The sequence below is a fragment of the Papilio machaon genome, chromosome 18 (genome assembly GCF_912999745.1).
Source record: "Papilio machaon chromosome 18, ilPapMach1.1, whole genome shotgun sequence".
NCBI classification, from domain to species: Eukaryota; Metazoa; Arthropoda; class Insecta; order Lepidoptera; family Papilionidae; genus Papilio; species Papilio machaon.
The window spans coordinates 4604781-4625926 of record NC_060003.1 but is presented as its reverse complement, the minus strand read 5'-3'; the positions used below and the strand labels follow the sequence as shown (position 1 = coordinate 4625926).

General features: G+C 34.0%; 3 protein-coding genes across 4 annotated transcripts in view; 2 read left to right on the top strand and 1 right to left on the bottom strand.

Moving 5' to 3' along the window:
* The window catches only part of LOC106712116 (protein trachealess), a 93418-nt gene extending 84307 nt beyond the window's left edge, over window positions 1–9111 (top strand). The window contains exons 6-10 of one of the 2 annotated variants that reach the window (XM_045682278.1): window positions 977–1101; window positions 3264–3457; window positions 3628–3737; window positions 7053–7200; window positions 7309–9111. In XM_045682278.1, the coding sequence (XP_045538234.1) occupies window positions 977–1101; window positions 3264–3457; window positions 3628–3737; window positions 7053–7200; window positions 7309–8512 (1781 nt within the window). In that variant the 3' untranslated portion in view covers window positions 8513–9111. The remainder of the gene's footprint in view (window positions 1–976; window positions 1102–3263; window positions 3458–3627; window positions 3738–7052; window positions 7201–7308) is intronic. The other variant, XM_045682280.1, reaches the window with a different exon arrangement.
* Window positions 9112–15662: 6551 nt separating this feature from the next.
* LOC106712144 lies at window positions 15663–18668 on the bottom strand. Its single transcript, XM_014504595.2, has 5 exons — window positions 18203–18668; window positions 17783–17850; window positions 17451–17570; window positions 16153–16203; window positions 15663–15783 (listed from the first exon to the last, which is right to left on the bottom strand). The coding sequence occupies exons 1-5, from the start codon at window positions 18387–18389 to the stop codon at window positions 15697–15699; spliced, it is 513 nt and encodes a 170-aa protein (XP_014360081.1). The 5' UTR covers window positions 18390–18668; the 3' UTR covers window positions 15663–15696.
* Window positions 18669–20582: 1914 nt separating this feature from the next.
* LOC106712165 (rho guanine nucleotide exchange factor 17) overlaps window positions 20583–21146 on the top strand; it is a 72641-nt gene continuing 72077 nt past the window's right edge. Inside the window, exon 1 of the mRNA XM_014504633.2 lies at window positions 20583–20924. The gene's annotated coding sequence lies outside the window, so the exon portion shown is untranslated. The remainder of the gene's footprint in view (window positions 20925–21146) is intronic.

The window sequence follows — 21146 nt, the reverse complement described above, 5'->3', positions numbered from 1 at the left end:
AAAATGATTGAGATCCGTGTGATTATGTTAGTTGATTTTTAGGGCAGTGGTTCTCAACCCTACTCTCAAACTACAGACTAGGCCAACATTTGACATTTTTTAAATTTATTTTATCAAAATATTCTGCCACAGATTTGTTGAACTTACACTAGATGTAGGTTATGTTTTAAAAATCACACTAAGGATTTGCCTTAGTAAATATTTCACGATTGTGAGTGTGAAAATAATAGCATGTTTTTTTAAACGTGTATGCAAAACAAATACCTACATTTATAAGAAATATTAGTGTATTTTTGAATGTATCCATTGTTTCATTACTCAGTAAATCGTTTAATTTATTAAAGCGTTCGTGAACTTGACAGATGCAATAAATAAGTCTACAACAATTGTCATTCGATTTCGGCTATAAATTTAATGTTAGATTGTTCTTCAGAATTCAATGTCACCTTCAAAAATAAAACTGAAGGTCATTTAGTTTTAAATCAACTTGCTTGGAATTTCATTTAAAGGTACTTCAAAAGTTTAAGTTTCAACGATTTTCCCAGTATTACGTAGCTAAATAAAAATCAATTAAGCCGTGATGTTGATCTGTAGGAACCCAACGCTGGGCCCATGAATCTTTTAATTATCTGCTCACTCGACCAATCAATCACTTCTTCATAGTTTAATTCGAAATGATTACTCGCTTTTTTAACAGTGCGTGAAAGAAATTTGTTGCGATTACATTTTAAATAACCATTTATTTATAATTTAAAGGAATAATTAACAAGTTATATTTCTTACGGTGTAATAGTTACGAAAATAACATAATCCAAACTAAGTATGCTTTACTGGTTACTTCAAGTTCAAACAAAGAGACCTATCAGAACCTTATTACACCACCTAAGAAATATATAACTGTAGTGCTAATTACTTTGCAACTCTAGAGCATTGTTACAACTTTAGTCATAATATGTGTGTTTCATTTTGATCACAGTGTCATCACAAATGAGTCTCGCGGCAAGCGGGGTATTATTCCGAGGTATGGATAGAGCCTTCTGCGTCCGGATGAAGAGCACCCTCACCAAGCGCGGCTGTCACTTCAAGTCCTCTGGATATAGGGTGAGATAAATACTATTAAATATTATATTCTACTGCAGGTTTTTGGACTTTTGATTTTAAGTCTAATGTTACTATCTATCTTTATTCGTCTTCGTAAGATGCGTAATGAAGTTCAATTCTACTCAAATGGTTGATTATAGCTCTTCGTTTGTATTTCGAGTGGGAAAGGAATTTACTAGTGGTAGAGTCTTTTAACTTAAAGATAATTTACATGTAAAATGTATCGAAAGAATAGTAAACGATACACATAAGCGGGTAAAAAAACAGCTTTTTTTGTAAAAAAAAAAAATTATCTTGTTAGAGATTTGGAAATTTGTGGACATTTTATTTCTTATCTACTTTTTAGAGTGAGAATTAAATGGACCTTGAATTTTCATTTTCGATATAGGTTGCAAGAAACAAGGAGGGGGAATCAACCAGAAACGGAGAGAGTGGTAATTGGAGGGTGGGTATCAAATGGAGAAAAGATTTACATTGAACACAATTGTTTTGTTTCTTAACTCAACGAAACAAAACAACTGTAAACATAATTTCTAAAATGTTGTTCCTAAAACAAACAACTTAACTAAAAACATCTGAAAAAAAAGTTGTTTAGTAATGTGTAAAAATACATAGAAAGAGAAATAAAATGTTTTTAACAATCCCCTAAATTATTTAATATAGGGCTATTAAGAATCGTAGTTTATTTCAGCAAAATTAAACTAATTTACAAAGTTAACTAAGTTAAATTGATTGAATATTTTTTATACATTCCTATTTTCTGTTATATAAGTAATAAAAAGTAAGTTTTGTCATTATTTTGAGATGTAATATAGATATCCGGAGTAACTTGCGAATAAATGATTGCGGTATATTTATCCTGGAAAGATCACAAATAATATTATGGGCGAGAGTTATTGCGGCGCGCGGGGTGCCCGAAGGCAATGTCTATGGCCCATAATTTTTGCCTTAACTCAGTGCTACAACATAAAATGTGATTATATCTCAACATGAAAATGTCTTAGTAGGTGCGTAAAATTGTTCTTAATAGATTATTTCCGGGGTGAAAATGTAACTTTTATTTTATAAACGTTTGCGGACATTTTTATGTTTTTTTGTAAAGTGAATTTTATATTTATTTGCTAGATTTAATGGAAAAAAATCGTACGTTAATAATATTTAAGTTAAGATAAACTTTATCGACTAACTACTCTATATATTGTTAATTTTGGAGTCATCGACTGGATACTTCTTCTAAAAGCGGTTTATAATTTAGTAATTACAAAAAAAATAGAATAATTACTTTGACAGTATTTATTTTTAATTGTATAAATAGATAAATGTTGTAATGAAGTAGTGCAGGATATGATTTGTTAAAAAAACTAATTAGTAATCTATGAAGAAAACTTCAACAATTAACAATCAACTTAATGTAAATTAAATAATTTAGTTACGGTACATGTTAAATAAGCAGACATTACAATAAAATTACCATTTTATACAAATAATAAATCAGTGAAACGGATTTCGATATAAAGTCGTAATTCGCTTTATCTAAATCTTAACTACGTTGCCGGATATCGACTTAGACAATTAGTAATAACATTAATTACTTATCGCAACCCAAGCAACGCCACAGGCGAGTATTTCATTGCCCAAACTCAGAGGTCTTCGTGCGTTTGTTACCTGAAAATTTGCAGTACGTGCTTTTCTGAATAATTAACGTGGTGTACTACATGTTCGTTATTATCGCAATTTATATTCCAAAAGTTTTGATTAGGCTTTCGTGCTTTAAAAAGTTTGAGTGTACGTGTCTCTTTAGTATTAAGTCCGTAATTAGCAGGACTTTATTTAATGGTAGTTACTGGAACATTTTATAAGACTTTATGCAATTTATCTATTCACATCATTTCAAAAATCTATTTGATTTTTAGTAAATTTCACGGTAAATAAATATTGCCAAAGTATATGTAAACGTGTAAGTCCAGCAGGACATCTTCCAAAACCTTAATCGCTTCGGTGAACCCCCTGTCAATTTTATTCAACTTATGAATTCTGAATTTTATTTTTATCGTATTTTTACTACTACCGGATCGTCCGTGATCCCGAGGGATCAACGTTAATAATTTTGGGAATCACTAGTCTAATACTTGGTATTTTAAAGATCTTTCTTTTATTCCTAGGTGGTGTTGATGCTATGTCGTCTCCGGCCGCAGTATACGTTCTCTCACAGCCGCAAGTCGCCGCCAGCGCTACTGGGCATGGTGGCCCTCGCCATCGCTCTACCGCCGCCCTCCGTTCACGAGATAAGACTGGAGTCAGATATGTTCGTAACGAGGATCAACTTCGACTTTCGAATAGCGCATTGCGAACCCAGGTAATACAACTATCATCATTGAGCTAGATTCTGTTACATAAAGATTTAGAGATTTTATAAATCAACGCTCCAGTGTTTTTAGATACTAACGTAGATTCGTTGATTTAATTACGTTTTATTTCTTTCTTCTGAACGAATTAAAATTACATGGTTTGTTTTTAATATCTCAGCAGGGTATCAGAGCTGCTGGGGTACACCGCCGAGGAACTGACGGGGAAAAATCTTTACGCGCTCTGCCACGGTGAAGATGCTAACAAATTAAGAAAATGCCATGTAGATTGTAAGTATTTATTGTTATTTTCAAATAGGGTAAAATTACCTAAGGGTAAAATTTTCTTTTCATCGTATAATCATTATACATATTATTACGGGTACCCGGTACTATCGATTGTCTAAGAATTAAAATAGGTAAAACATTATAGGCTACTTGATTGTATGTATTTTCACAGTTCCAAGTCTCACAAGGTCCTCGTACTCTTATTGCTCCATAATATTAAACTTCAATAAAACCGATTAATCATCAATTGTTCTCGTCAGCAATCATCGTATCGATCGTCCAGCCATGACCCAATACGCGTAGTGAAATCCTTTGCCAGTAAATGTCGCAACGGACAATTGGTATTCAGTCTAAGACATATAGAAATCCATGTCAAGACGACTAGCGGTCGATTGAGGTACGTTAGGAGGAAAATTTACGACTCTGTCGAGTTTTGAGGGTAACTTTTGGTTGTTAACGATTTCACTTACCTAGTAATTTTCTTATCCGCGTTCTTTGAATTGGTCCTTCACGTTTAATACAATTCATTGCAGTCATTTAAAAAGATTTTTTTTCTGAACATTTTTTGTTTGGGAAGAAACCTAAGGGTAATTTTTTTTTCATCGTATAATCATTATCCAAGCTCTACATAGTTCCTGATATTTTTACCTCATATGTATTCGTCAAAGGGACATAATTTAGGCTGACGCCAAGCGCCGTCTCATATGAGTTGTGATTTGAATAATAATTCTTTTACTGTCATTTTAGTTTCCTTTCCTTCAGCTTACTCGTGGGAAAAGTAATTCCTTAACGTCCTTCTACGTAGCTTTATCCTGTTTATATTTTATTTTGGACTGACAGTACGATATTTCTTCCTTGCTTGAATATTTAATATATGCAAAACTATGTACTATGAACTATATTGTAATACGTTCTGTAAGGGCTATGTAACTTGAATTAAATAATAAACGTAAGAAAAAAGTGTTGATTGAATTATTTGAAGCAAAGTCAAAAGAACTTACAAAATAAATTATAAAACTGCATAAATCGCAGCATTATGCAACGGTGCTGTCACCGTTCGCGCCAAACCAAAACAAGATGGCCGCCGCTTGCGTACACGAATCACGAGCGCGTTAACGTCATAGTTTTTCTCTAGCACCAAAACCGTTGATAGCTTTACGAGACGATTAATTTGAATTTAAAATGCACAATGTCTCTGCAGATGCCGGTCAAATGTGGACAATCCGGGTATGGAATACCAATTGTTTGAATTACCATAAAAGTCCAGGCGTTTGTTAGAAAGCGGGTAATTTGGTTACAACTATATACGCGGACAGGATTTCTGATGTTGCCAGCGACGATAACTGACCGCCTGATATTTAAATTTGGTATATAAGGCAATAAAATTGAATACTTATGTCTTGGACTTCCGACACTGTTAAACATGCCGCTGAATGTAAAATGGTAAAATTACGATTCTGTTTCTTAGAACTATATTGTCAACCGGGAATTACAGCTGCTGTTTATACATATAGGTACGCAATACACGGTCATGCCATTGTAAATAATAGTTTTATGTGGCTGTTCATCAATAGTTCTTGGCTTCGTCAAAAATAAATGCTCATTTCCGATGGTGCGAATGCAAAAGTCAAACAAACGGTAATAAAAGCGCCAAGGCACTATTAAGTCTAATTAAAGAGTCTCAGAGTCTGATATCAGCACATTAGCAGCAATTTTGCATTCCGTTTAAGTATTTTTTCACTTTTGTAAAATGTACAAATGACAGACTAATTCCTTGGCAGCGTATCATCCTTAATCATAGTGTCATAAAGTTATGTGGTTGACATCATTAACGTATTATTCTATTTATATCCAGCTAAGGAACTTGTTAATCATCTGTTGTTCAGGTTGCTCAAATTGACCAAGTATATAGATTAGGACAGGACGTAATTGAATCAAACAATGCTCCTTGTATGGCAAAATTTCAATAGTTTGTGTATGATATGTAATTACACCAACGTGGAATTTCACGGTTATTCAGATCGCAAATTTATTATAACGTCATAATGATCGATGTTAATATGTAAATAGCCGTATTGGAAGTGCATACCGTAGTCATAAATCGAGACACGCAATTGTCTGAATCTATATAAACTTGAACAATTACGTAGTTTTTAATCAGCTATAGTGGACCACAACAATGAGTTGCGACTCGACAAATGGCGCCTTTTTCACTCGTTGGACGAGGTCCAAGCGCGGTTTAAACTCCTGCCGACAATAAACAATACGACAACAAAACCAAAAACCGTCTCCTTGCTAATGACTCACGTAGTACAATACACGTGTCGTTCACATTGTTTCTGTTTGTGGTTAATTGTAAATGTGCTGATCGACTGGGTTGTATTCGCACGACAAATGCGTAGAAATATTCTTTCCATACAATGTGCACCTGTACAAATTTAAAAGTAAGAAGTTTCGAGAAATAAAAAGTAGTAGTTTTTTTTAAATAACGCCTTCACTGGCATATATTTTTTAATGCATTATTTAAAAATAAAATAAAAATGCCTTTTTTACCACAAAATGAAACAGACTGCATTTTTTTTAACACAAAGTCAATTTTTTCAAGAACCTAATAATTTTAGGAAGTATTTCATAAATTCTTGGTACCCAAATTACATAAATAGTATTGGCAGATTGGTTTGTGTAATTAATCGAAGTAGGTATAATACCACTGCAATACAATGTTAACAATGTGTCCCCATCCTTACGTATCGGTTTAGGCTTATCGTATTTTTTGTATAGAACAATATGAATAATATCGTCATCAAACATAAATTTAGGGTACTAATTCAAGGTCGGGATTAGAAGGCTTTGGGTCACCCCGGCTTGCACACCATTTTAAGATACGCCAACGACTTTAGGCTAGTCGATGACCAATGACTGACGTAACTCAAAACACCTGTGACTATATTATTTTCGCAATTATTAATTATTAGTTACAAAGTTTTTTTTCTCCTATTATGTTTAACTGTCCTGTAACTGTTCGCGAGGAATTAATACAAAGCTTCATTAGTGTCTATGCGTTCTTCTAGTCTATGTTCTACATCCATTCCAAATTTTATAGACATCCGTTGAGCAGTTCTGGATACCTTCTAAGAAACATCTATCCATCCATACATGCGAACGTTCACTTCGATGTTAGTAAGATATAACCTATAAAGTTAGTACTATTAAAGTTTGTCTTACTTCCCTGATCAAGCCCAATGTTTTAAAAAGTTACCGCTTCGAAGATTTATAAAGTTACATTTATTGATTAACATTTATTTTGTGTTGTTACAGTAATGAATAAAGGCCAAGTGCTAACGCACTACTATCGGATTATGAACAAGCTGGGCGGCTACACCTGGATGCAGACCTGCGCCACCGTCGTCTGCTCATCCAAGAACGCAGAGGAACAGAACATTATCTGCGTTAACTACGTCATCAGGTGAGGAACCACTTTAATGATAAAACTAAGTCGATAACACGATTAATGAATAAAGCAGAAACTTTCTTCCATCAAAGATCTTTAATAACATTTTTAATCTTTTTTCAGTGGACGGGAATACCCCAACACCGTAATGGATTGCTGTCAATTAGAAGAAAGCGTACAAGGAGTAAAGCGCGAAGAAACGACAGGAGATCCCGAAAACGGGCCGCCTGATGCCGACGCGCCTGGAGCCCCGCCTCCGCCCACCAGACACACGACAGAGCGCAACGAAGCTCCGACCAACTCTGAATCTGCTTCAACAGTTCCACCAACTTCGGATGTTACGCATCTAACGAGACTAAGCGACACACAACCATTACCTCTGCACACTAACACAGAAAGAACGTCACCAATGCCCGCTAGAAGACTGAAAAAGCGAAAGCATACCACTGATTGCGAAGAAGAAACAGAAAGAGACGAAGAGAGGCGGAAGAGCAATTCAAATCCCGGCACAGCCATATCGCCTGCCGATATGAGCAAAACAAACTTAGCGATACCAGAAGGTGGGAGCGACGCCACTTCAGTTAGGGATTTAGAGAATGCGATGTCCAAACATTTGCCATCAGTAGCCTTGGATGGAAAAGAAATTTCACACCGACCAACTGACTTTTCAACGGACGCCCTGCTAAAGCAACAACAACAAAAATCCACTATACAGTGGATAGGAACACAAAATCATCACTTGAACCACCTCAACAGACAGATACCTGGCAATCATACTCCGAATCCTGCATCAGCTTTACTGAGACAACTCTACGCGAACAGGGAGAGCGTAATTCGCAGTAACTTCTTAGGAGATGGAAGAGGTGGCGGATATTATTCCAGTGACGGTCAGTCGGGACCACTTCCCACACCGCCCGGTAGCGAGGGGTCCGGCTATGGAGAGCAAATCGGCCACAAAAGTACCGAAATTGGATCTCTGGCTTACACGAGTTATGGAGATTATCATTCAGCTATGACTCCACCCGGATCAGTTTCTCCCAGGGATAAGCAGCAATATGCAATATCTTACGATAATAGCGCCTACTCTGACGCTTTAAGACATTCGTATTTAGGCGAAGCTCCTTTACCTTTGAAGCCACAAGCATATTCTGCGGTGCCCGGTGCATTGGATTATGCATCTCCCTTGGATCAATCTCAGTTTTTCCATCCACCGTCATCATTCCATCTCTATCATCCTCAGGCGCACTCCGCACATCCGTCTCATCCTCATCAATCCGCGGATAAAACAGCACCTCCAAATACAAATTGGTACTCGTCTGGGTCATAGCCATATTATAGATAGTAGATATTGGGATCCAAAACGTTTGCCAAAAATGTAAGGCGTTGATTCAATTGTTTGATTCACATTTATTGTTACTGACTCTTTTGTTATCGTTTATGTTTACGATGTCTGGACTTTTTTTTAATGATTTACCCAAATCAAAATTTGTAAAATGTGACTGCGGATGTTTAAAAAATGTTATTGCATGCCGATAATAGAAACAATTCCTTAAAAAATATAGTAGAATAATTATAAAAATTATTTTGATATTAAGTGTGTGCCAAAACTGGTACTGGGTTGCCATTCGGCTTGATCGCAAAACGTGCAATTACTAATAATCTTATGATTGTGAGATGTTTAATGTTATATTGCTGAATGTTTGCAAATTTTGATATAATTTACTGTGAAAGGATTGTTATCAGAATGTCATTTTAATAATGGCTACCGAATTTGTCACTGGCAACTTTACGATTACTATCGACAAAGGTCAATATTGGAAGGAATTTTTAATCTGTGCAATGTATAATGGAGAGATCTGTTGTGAACATAAAATAACAACACCAAATTTATAACAAAAAACATAAGAGCTATATTGTGTAGCTTGTTGCATATCAATTATTTTTAAAATTTAAGCTTTCTGTAAATTATTGTACAATTTCATGACTGTTTTTAGGATTAATGTGACTTGAATTCTGTAAATTATAGGAGTTAAGTATTGTATATTATTTTTACTACTTGAATAAAAAATTTCATTGTATATAAAAATATTAGAATAGAACGGCCACATTTTAGTTGTCAAGGCTCAAAGACTTTTTTGTTACATTTGTTTTTTTTTCTTAATTAAATATTTTAATTATAATATTCCGTAATGGAATAATAATTGTAAATTATTAGTAATACCAATTGTATCGAAGCCTCTCTTGGCAAAATTAATTGTAATGTACATAAATTATCTATTACAAAAAGACTTCATTTTTTGTATTGGAACATTAATGTTAATTAATACTCAGATAAATTTATCATATATTGTGCTAAATTAAAAAAAAAACAACAACAAATTATTGCATAAATTTAATGTCGTTTTCAATAAAATACTAACCTGCAAATTGGTACACGTTTTACTGGAATTAAAGAGTTCTTGAAGCGTCATTTTGTCGATAACGCCGTAAAAAGCAGTTGTTTTTGAAAACCGTGGGTTTCCATTGTACAAAAACATAAGTAATCAAAGAGAGATGGCTATGTTTCTTGTGAGGCATTTCAGTACTTGAAATTATGATCAAAGATTTTACTGTTAATTTTTCATGACAAATTATTTAATGCATAAAAATGAATACTCAAATCATTCCATTTGAAGTAATTGTAAAATGGTATGTAATTTTATACTAGTTAAAAGTTTAGGTATTATATACAATATTAATTAAATATATAATGTATTCTATTTACTGTGCAATACAACTGAATGTTTCGTTTTGTTTTTCTAAAAGCTTCGTTAATGTATCGTAAATTTAAGAAATCATAATTAAAATTGTAATAAAGCTGTAATTAATTGGGAATAGGCTTGTCGTGAATATCCGAGATATACTTTTTATTTTCTCGAACTGATTTTTTTTTTCAATTCAATATTTTTTTTATTTGTAATTTTAATCGATGAAACGAAAAATGAAAGAAAATTTATTTCTCAGAATAAAATAATTATTAAGAAATTTTCATTGAATTATTTTTATTTACCTTAAAACCAAACCTTTAAAATTATACATATTATTATCATTAACAGGCCACATACGTTGCCACCGAGGTGTTCACAGCCTAGCCATGTTTTTTTTTTTTTTTTTTTTTTTTTTTTTTTTTTTTTTTTTTTTCCCGTAATCCCCCGACATATTTATGGGTCGGAGACTTTATTATCTCTTTATTTTATTACAATTTGTTAAAAGTTCTTATATGTGTAAATTTAGTACTAAATAATGGTGCAAATATTGCTGCAATGTGCGGCTTTACTCTGAGTATGAGGACATACCCTCAAGGAAGCCGCACTGGTACTTGGCCGTTTTTGCCGCAATATTTGCACCATTATTTTGCAATTTCCTAACATGATGGTGGACCCTGTTGGCTTTAAAAGTATTTTCTTTCTTCTTTCAGGTTTCCACTGGATGACTGCAGTGTTCCTGTTCCCTCGCTTTGTTGAGAAGATGGTATTTGCGTTTTTTATTTTTCTTTCATCTACACTACTGACTGTGCCCTTTTTGAGTTTAATTTTGGTTAATTTCTCCGGGTCTGGGAAAGGTATGGACGACGCGGTCCATAAAAGGCCGCCCTCCGTTTGTGGTTGGTGGCATAGGTAGGCACGCCACCCCTCTTTTGTCACTTTTTTATTTTCCCCATTTTCGTTTACTCCTTTCTCAGTCCGTTGTCCTCTCCATTTAATGCTGCTTATGGTGTCCGTAGCACATCTGATTCCGTATTTTCTCTCCGGAACCAAGAGCGGCGTTGATGACGCAGACCATGCGAGGCCGCTCTCCGCAAATGCTTGGCGACATAGATAAGCATGTCGCCCCCCATTTGTTACGTTGTTGTTTGCCTCGTTTTCCTCAACGCCGCTTTCGGGCCATTGATGATCCAGGTAGGTGCTGTTTGTGGTGCCCCTAACGTGTCCGTTTTTGTTGTCTCTCTCGGGAACCGAGGACAATGTGGATGACGCTGACCATACGAGGCCGCTCTCCGTAAGTGCTTGGTGGCATAGATAAGCATGCCACCCCACTTTTATTACGTTCCTGTGTACCTCGATATCCTCCACATCGCCTTCGGACCGTTGATTCGTCAAGTAGTTTTTGTCGTACCTGGCTTCGGTATTTTCCTCCGGAAACGTTGTCGGCGCGAATGTCGCGGACCATGTGAGGTCGCTCTCCACGAGTGCTTGGTGGCATAGATCAGCATGCCACCCCGCATTTGTGACCTTTTTGTATACCTTTTTCAGCTTCGCGCCGCTTTCGGTCCTTTGGATTTTCCCGTCGCTTTTACTCCATAGGCCTTGATTGCTCGGGACAACTTCAGCAATACGTGATGGCGGTTCGCGCTATTGCATCCCATCTTCTCCGTACTGGACATTCTTGATCAAAGACGTTGTGGTCAAGTTTGTCCATCCCTTCACGACTGCAGTGGAAACATTCCGGTTTCTTCCCCATTTTGTATGCTTCGCAGTTTGCCTTTTTATGCGCGAGGTCTCCGCAGTGACTGCATAATTCTAATTCTGCTTTACACAGTCGTTGCGGGTGCCCATACTCGAGGCAGATCGAGCACTGCACGAGAGGCGATTGATCCTCAACGCGCACTCTCTGCAGGTCGATCCGCACTCTACCCTCCTCGGTCATTTTCCTCCATAAAGCCTAGCCATGTTAGGGGTGACTAGGCCATAGTCAACCACGCTGTCCAAGTGCGGATTGGTTGCCTACACATATTTGAATTTCTATATGTGCAGGCACAGTTAATCGAAAAGTTAACTTCGTTAATCGTTAATTCGTTAATTAAAAAATTAACTTCGTTAATCGTTAAAGCGTTAAATTCTCGAAAATTTAACGCAAGTTAAAGTTAATCGTTAACAGTTAACCATACCAAAATTATACATACTAATTTCACACTTATTGTGATGACACTTGATTAACATAGTAATTTGACTATACATTCTATAACACATTAGTATTAGAGACAAGTTTGGATGCATTATAGTATATTTCAGTACGAGTGCGGAAAGCCTGTCATTGCAAAGAGTTCCGACAAATGTCTATCCAAGCCGAGGCGCAGCCGAAGGTGAGGGTTGACAGTTGGAACAAGTTGTAATGACAGTTCCGCACGTGTACTAAACAACTATTTTTAATACAGTTGCGAAAAAATTAAGCAATTTAATAGAATAATAAATACACACAATAAACTCAACTAAAATGTTTGAAAAATGGCGCCAACCGTAAAAGAATACAAATAGAGATTTTTTTTTTGTTTTCTTCACCTATTCTGGGCAGGCAAAGGGAACTATGCCAATACGGCCAAGTCTTCAGTAGATTATTTTTATTGATATGAAATGAAAATAAAATTTAATGAGCTGAAATAAAATGAAACCTAACCTAATTCATTGAATCAAATCATTAAATCTGATATTGTAACAAATTAGGAGCTTCTTTTTAGAAACATCTGCATGAATATTAAAAACTTCAATGATTTTTTTTTTTGTAAAAACTTCGTGGTTGATTTTTTCTTTAAAATAGACATTATTTTGACAGTTGGGAAAGAGAAGGCACAAGTTTGGAAAAGTTGAAGAAAAAGCACGAGTAAAAAAGTGTTTAATACAGTAGCTCAAAAAATGGCGTATTGCAGGGACGAAGAGCGTTCGGAATGTGGGCTATTACATACTCTTGCTTTTATATACTCGTAATGAAATATACTATTTCGAACCTTCTTTTTGATTTCGTCATGTTGGTCACGTCTTTCCCGGACGCTCTGATGCATCACTCTTGCACGCGAACTCACATATATCAATTATCAACTCGTTCGTTCACCATTCGAGTCGCCGACAGTCGCTCAACATAGTTGAACTTACGAGCGTGGCGTGGCACGTAGTTTAAACAAAATGACAGCACGTCTCCAAGTTTCTAATTTAACGATTAACGGACTTTTATTAACGGAAGTTAACAAAAGCGTTAACACTTTTTGAAGTTAACTTAAAAGTTAATCCGTTAAGCAAAATGTTAACTTCGTTAATTAACGATTAACGGATTAACGAGTTAATGCCCAGCTCTGTGTGCAGGTTGCATCACCATGTTTAAGCCTTCCTACAGCGTAGGAACATCGAGTAATATGTACATAATAATTAGAAATTCGTAAAACATTGATACAAGGCGGGTATCGAATCTGGCCATTTTATAAAATGGTTCGTTCCGGTCAAGCTATTACTGACGCGATATGTGAATCTCGATTGCTGCTAAGGTAAAGGAAGACCGAAAGAAGGGATGGACTGTATGAAAGAAGACGGAAGGTATAGTGCCACAAGGATCTTATGACAGTCGGAAAATATGTGAACTAACAATGTCATATTGACAGCATTTTATTTGAACCAATAAGACTTTTTTTTGGTGCCGGGGGGAAATCTTCTAAAGATACTCTGCCTTTAGGGGGAAAGACTAGGTTATGTGGGATTTGACCCCACTAAAACCCTCTCGGTGGCCAAACTCAATTGCAAAAGTAGAGGGTTCCTGGATATCCAAGGAACGCATCAGAACAGGATCTACACAGCCTAATGTTGCCAGTTTCATTATTTCGAAATTCCATAAAAATATCACGGATGTTATGAGACGTAGGTTAATTTGCTAATGTGTTTGAATGTATCAATTTAAATACAAAGGAATTACTACCAGAATTCAGGTTATAAGTTAAAATGTGGACGACTTTTGAAGGTGGAAAATTTTTGCTCACTGGTAACACTTTACTTGTTGGCGGCCCGTTAATGTAAAAAAAATGCCATGAGTACCTTGTGGGACTATAAATTCGTAAATGAAATATGTATGGATGAGTCGCACTTACTGTGTCATGTGTGTGCATTATAATCTCATTAACCGTGGGTTTCTAAGATATCTCCATTTAAAACATATTGTTATCTGTTTTGTCAAAGATAATGACAGGGATAAAGATATGTTTCTTATAAATTTTAGTCTCAGAAACCCACGGTAAGTAAATAAATTGATTATGAACTGTGGATTTTAACTTTACAAGCAAAATATTATTTCACAATTTACTTTCAGTATATTAAATGCCTAGTGAAATAAATAAAAAAAACAAAATTAAGGAATTAACACTGTACAAGTTTTCATTGGGAATAGCAAATTTATTTATACAAACATTCTCGTAGCATAATTTGTATGGATTAAGAACAACGCCACCTAGTTGAAAATTGTGACATTATCTTTTGATTATTCTCACTCAAGATGGCGAGAATTATAAAAATGGGAGCGATATACCGGTGGGTAATTTAATTCCTGTGTTAAATACTATATTTATATAATAAAAGTCAACAATGTCAAACAAATCACACAAAGAAATTCATTGAGACAAAATTTATTAAAAACATTACCCTGGCTGAGCATTTTAATTGAAAATTGACAATAAAAAATAATTTGCACGTCATTACTTAAAATCTAATGGACGGAATCCAAAATGGACGGAATTCAAAATGAACGATATTAAAGCTAAACAAATATTAGAACCTTAATACAACATTCAATCAAAAATCAAAATACAATGCGTTTCAAATAAGATTTTGCATAAACTTCGTCGTGTTATCATACTTATATTATAAATGTGAATGTTTGAATGGATGGATGGATGGATGGATGGTTGTTTGTTTGAAGGTATCTCCAGAATCTAGATCTGGATGAAATTTGGCATAGATATAGATCATAACCTGGAAGAACTCATAGGCTACTTATTATGTCTTTTTTAAATTCGTACGAAGTCGCGGTCGACATCTAGTAATGTCACAACTTTGAACTAGAAGAATAAAGAATATACTTTACTAGATGTCACGCATTTGCGCAAAAATAAAAAAACTTACTAAGGAGTCTGTGTTCGTCCAGACTATGTTCTACATTTGTGCCAAATTTCATCAAGATCTGTTGAACAGTTCCAACTGTTATATTTTACTGTAATATTTTTTTGAATCTCCAAGTTAATTAATAATATTTTTATTGCACTTTTGTTAAAAATTTTGTCAGATCGGGGTTTCACACATTCTTATTTATAAGAGTAGGGTAAACGAGCAGTGGGACCCATAATGGAAGTGTTCACCGACACCTATGGACATTATATTTGAAACACATAGTACTCTTCTTCAAAACCATTTGTCACACATAAATAAACAATATTCCTAGATGAATATATTTATCAACATCCATCAAATTAAATTGTTTAAACTTTCGTGGGACATAATAATAAATTATTTAAGATCAGCTTAACATATGTGAGTTAAGCCATTCTTAATTAATTTATCCATCAAATTCATTTAAAAACAGTTCAGAAATTATTCTTATCTATCTACATTTAAAAAGTGTAAAATCTATTAAAAAAAGTACAATTAATGTTATAAAAAAAACTGTATACTGTAGAAATATAAAATAAAAAGTGATATTTAAAAATAAATTTAAATCTTAATGTTAATATTCAACCAACATCTCAATATTCGGCGACTGCATATCCAATATTATTTGGTACTGTGAAAACACGCACAGCCAACAGTAAATCTGGAAGAAGAAATATATAACAATAACAGGCCAGCAATGATAAAATCTGCACAAATAGGCAAATATTAACATCTCATCTCCACAAAGCTTTGATTCTTCCACTAAAAATCATCCTGTATAATATAATTCAGATGCGGGTTGCACAGGACCGATCATCATGGCGATCTTTGGGGGAGGCCTATGCCCAGCAGTGGGCGTAACGAGGCTAAATGGATGGATGGATAATATAATTCATGTTTTTTTTATTGAAAAATATTATAAAATTCAGTTCCAAAATTTCTTATTACAACAGTTGCAAGTTGATACAGCCATCATCTCATAACACTCTGTATATGACTAGAACAATATTTTGTTTTAAAGAATACTCACATTATATGCCATCCATAAGAAGTCAACGAGTGCAGCAAATGTAGCATCCAACTGGAAATTATAAAAGACAGTTTTAAAGTCAAAAAAATGAAATCTCACTTTTCAAAAACAATTCAATTTTCTATATTCCAGGCAGTTATGACATAATTGACATACATACAATCCTGTATATATAAAAAAACTGATATATAGCAGAAAAATTTATCGCCGGAGTAAATTAGGGTAAACAATGACAACTGTAAAAGCTGGACTTTACACTAATAAATGTTATCAATTTGTTATAATTTTGAAGAAATTATCTAACACTATAAAAAGTATAATAATTAGCAAACTTCTACTATTAATAAAATTGGAGTGTGTATGTTATATTGACAAAAAATATATCATTTTTGATGATGAACCTAATTTTAACGGCCAAAGTATTAATGATTTTTACTTTGTTATGTTAAAAGATATGTCTGTCTAGTTAACATGCACTAAAAAAAAATACACATTTACAGGTGTAAATGTTATTTTTTTGCTGAAGTAAAAGGGCCTATGTTGCCTATTTTCCTATATATTTGATACTTTGAGGGCCTCTCCTGTAAAGTTGTCAATTTGCACATTGGCCCTTATTCATAGGAGCCTTTGATTTTGTACACATGATCTATTTGTGTTGCTTATAAAGAAAAATTAATATTTAAAATTTTTGTCTGTCTGTACTTAGGAAGAAGAAAGAAGAAAGAAAGTTTTTATTAACACAAAAAAGATTAAACCAAAAAACAATAACCTTATACTAACATAAAATTACACATAATTAATCTGGATATGAAGTTACCATTTATGGTCTGCATTGTAATCTAAATGGTGGAACAATTTTGATAAAACTTTACTTGAAGGTTGCTTATGTGTGTTGGGACATAGAATTTATTTATTAATTTAAAGCTGACAAGTCACATTCGTCATAAGACCTACAATATGGGTGACTGTTAGCCATACAGTTGCATTTGACACTAAGATGTGACAAGCTTTTTTTCAGTGACAAATAACAAATCTTATGTATATAAAAGAAAGTCGTGTTAGTTACACTATTTATAACTCAAGAACGGCTGAAAAGATTTGACTGAAAATTGGTGGGTAGGTAGCTTAGAACCAGGAAACAGACATAGGATAATTTTTACCCCATTTTCTATTTTTTTATTCCGCGCGGACGGAGTCGCGGGTAAAAGCTAGTTTATGATAAAAATATCTAAGGAAACTGCTTGTTTATACTCTATAACTAGTATTATACTTGAATCTTGAATAAAAGTGCAACTTACATAAATATAATATCCACCGAGGAGCCACAGCCCAAAAACAAACTGGAACATTATTATTAATCCCATTGTCAAAAGCCATGGCAATATGAAACCTCTCATCCAAATGTTAATACCTATCACCTGTAACAGAAAATAAAAATTCTTATACTTTTTTAAACATAACAGAAAGTTAAGTAGCTTCCTATCTCACATAAATGCATCTATGAGATAAAATTCAATAAGTAATTTAAATGAGTTTTATTTATGTGTAAAAATGATTAAAAATCTTATTACATACATGATATAGATATCACTGTATCTGTAAAGAAAAAAAAATAGTTTTTGATACATACCATTAAAATAGATGAAACAATGAGTGTAGTCAGGATAACTATGAAGATTATTCCAAACACTTGTAGAGCTGAAATGTTAATAATTTAAATTAAAATCAACAAGCACTTACAAAAACTATTTTAATTCACTAACTGCAAATTTGCACTGCCAAAACATAAATGCAAACAGTGCTGAGAAAACAGAAACCAATTTTATACACCAAACACATTTACAACTAAAGAATTGTACAATTTTAACTTTCTTCCAAAAGGATTATTTCCCTCAATTAATCAATGTTTTTCTTTTGTCTTCACCTTCCTAAAAATCACCATCAACCTGTGTTTATTCATTTCATTGTCTCTACATTATTAAGGTTGTAAAGTCCTACATCATATGCAATTGTTGTTTAACCCACCAATTCTAATATGAAAAAAACTTACATCCTCTAACATCAGCTTCAAATAAAGGATTCCAAAGTTGTGTTGAATCTCCTCCACCCATTTGATATGCAATAAATGTTATTAGAATCAAACTCATCGCTGCTGTGTATACCGCCACAGCTCGGCTGCCGGATTTCACAGTCGATGACCATATACATGGTGACCAGCAAGAGTCTAACACAGGCATCTTAACTGCACGATTTCTTTAGTTACTTTGAACTGAATTTCCCTCAGATACGATTCAAAACACACGATAAACAATTTGTAATATGCGTGCCACACCTACAATAACAGTTATTTCAAAAATTGATGCCACACATTTAAACGATGTGAGAACCTTATTTCCAAATCTGTTGAATGTTTGTAGTGTTAGGTCTAATTATGTTTTGAATCTTATGCTTAATTTAATTCAAAACCTTTGAATTTTGTTTATAATTAAAATCAAAGTTATTTTAGCGTTGACAACTCGTCACAAATTGAAAACAAAATATAGATAAAATATAACATGACAGTTCAAACAAAAGTGTCAGAATACAGATAACATAATTTGAAACTTTTAGTCGGACCAAAAATCATTCGTGATAATTCGATTTGTAAATATGGTTAAAAATATTTCATAGCCGCGGAGAAAAAAAATGTGTAGTATAAAGTATAAAATACTGGTTATAATTTTTACATGACATTAGTTCGGTAGATGTATTCACGTAGATAAAAAGTGTGGCAATATCAATGAAGATTGCTGCGCCCACATGACAAGATTGTAATTTTGTTGGGTGTTTGTATTTGCATTTAAATCAACATTAATTACAACAGAAATAAATTAACACAAACTTAAAATTACACAAATAAAACTTGCGTAACTTTTGGAAATTCGGGAAATATATAATCTGGCAACATTTAGAAAAAAAAAAAGGAAATAGGATGCTTGATGTAGGAGATGAGGTCAAGATGAAAGATTTCAAAATCCGGTGGATTTGGAAAATTTACCTTTAGCCCTCTTATTCTTTTCCAAAACATTTCAAAACTCCTAGAACGTTAAAAATGAAAATGAAGAGTGCAAAAGGAAAAAGACAAGTAAAATGCTGTTGACGCGTCCCCCCGAATACACTAGGTGGGATAGATAGGATAATATCCTTGTACACATAATGTTTTTGGATCTCATTGTGCTACAACTTTACTTCGGTTCCACTTCGCTTCCGCCAATGTACTCTACAGGCATAAGGGGCTAACGATGATCGCAGTAGACAAAACCGCGGGACACAGCCAATCAATAGAATGCAACTTACGTCACGCATCAACTCATAGTCTTGTCCGAGTTCCGAGTGCTTGACCGATAAGTATTGTAAATATCAGCGTAATCGGTTAAACTAATGATAATACATTGGCGCCGAGTAACGTCTCGCGAAAATACTGCAATGTCAATAAAATTGATAAAGCGAAGATAAGGTTTTAGAGTGCGCAGACATATATTTTGCATCTGGATTTTATACAATACCGAGTATGTAATACCAGTCAGCTATCTAATGCTTACAATAGCAGGAATCACAATATCCTTAGCAATGTAGCTTTAAAGGTTGATAAAACGTTGAGCCATAGATTGCATTTTATTAACTACTCTCTACTACTACTACGTCTCAGCAAAGAGTTATTATGATGTATCAACTTGTGTAATAAGAATTTTACGTAGGTTTCCAAACAAAATCACTTTTAGAAATAAATACCATGTATAGGACCTATCCTATATCCTAATATACACTGTAGTTTAAGGTTACAATTTTTAATTTACTTTATTTAAATTACACACGTGTGCCAAATGACCAAGAATTTAATTACAAAGATAAGAAAAAGATTAAATTTTAATGTAAAATTATGCTAATCGAAATCTTTTATATTTTTATCCAAAAACGAGTTCATTTTTAAAACGAACTCTTTTAATCTAATCTAAAATAAGAAGAAACTCATTTAAATAATTATATTATTTAACGTCTTAACTGTTTTAAAGGCATAAAACGGTTAAAAAAAATTAATGCATTTATACATATAAAAATATATAGAACAGTCTGTGTAAGTAAGCTCACTAAGCAAAAGGCTATCTAATACAAGTAAGTAGGTATAGCTCGTGTGAAATAACAAAAGCTAAGGCTAAAAACCTAGCCTAGGGTTAAGTTATTAGTTTGTATATCAGTTAGAGATGTATTCAATACAGTCTGTATTAGTTTTATAATTTACAGGAATGAATATTATTTTGTATTGCATTAAATAAATTGAAAACTGTCATGAAGTAAGAAGCGGTATCGTGCATGATCGCGGCCGGTTCGGCGACGACGTTCGTATACTCGGTGACTTCATACCGGTTTGATCAGTTTTAGATCGGTCTGCGCCCGCGTGACCGTTCCGTTCATACTACTGAGTTGGCGCGCTATCGATTTTTTATTATTATTTTGTATCTTAAAAATCGACATCTACACTTTTCTACGTTATTAAACGTTTAAAAAAACTGTGCAAGAGTGAGATTTTGTTGTGCTTCTGTGACATAACCTTAAAACATCATTGGATGTCGATGTTTTTTTGCAGCGCAACTTTTGCATTCGAGCCTTGTGTTGTGTTGAAGTTTTGGTACGAGTGAAATTGGTACCGGTACTGGTCCGTGGTCGGTATCTGATACCAATTAGTTCAGCGAGTCAAGTTCATTGTCAGCGGTTTTATCAAGATTCGAAAACTGGTGAGTGGATTTATGGGAGAGACTTTCTTCATTGTTTCTTATAAGATCATATTTGCTTCCATCGAAGTAAGATATTAAAACTGTTTACGATGATACTTTTTGTTTTCATTCGTTTCAAATTACTTGAAAGTTGTAACTCTACACGTATATCCTTTCTTCGACGCTTTTTTTATGAAACGATGTGTAAATATCGATAAAAATGCTTTTTCTTTTGTTTAATTG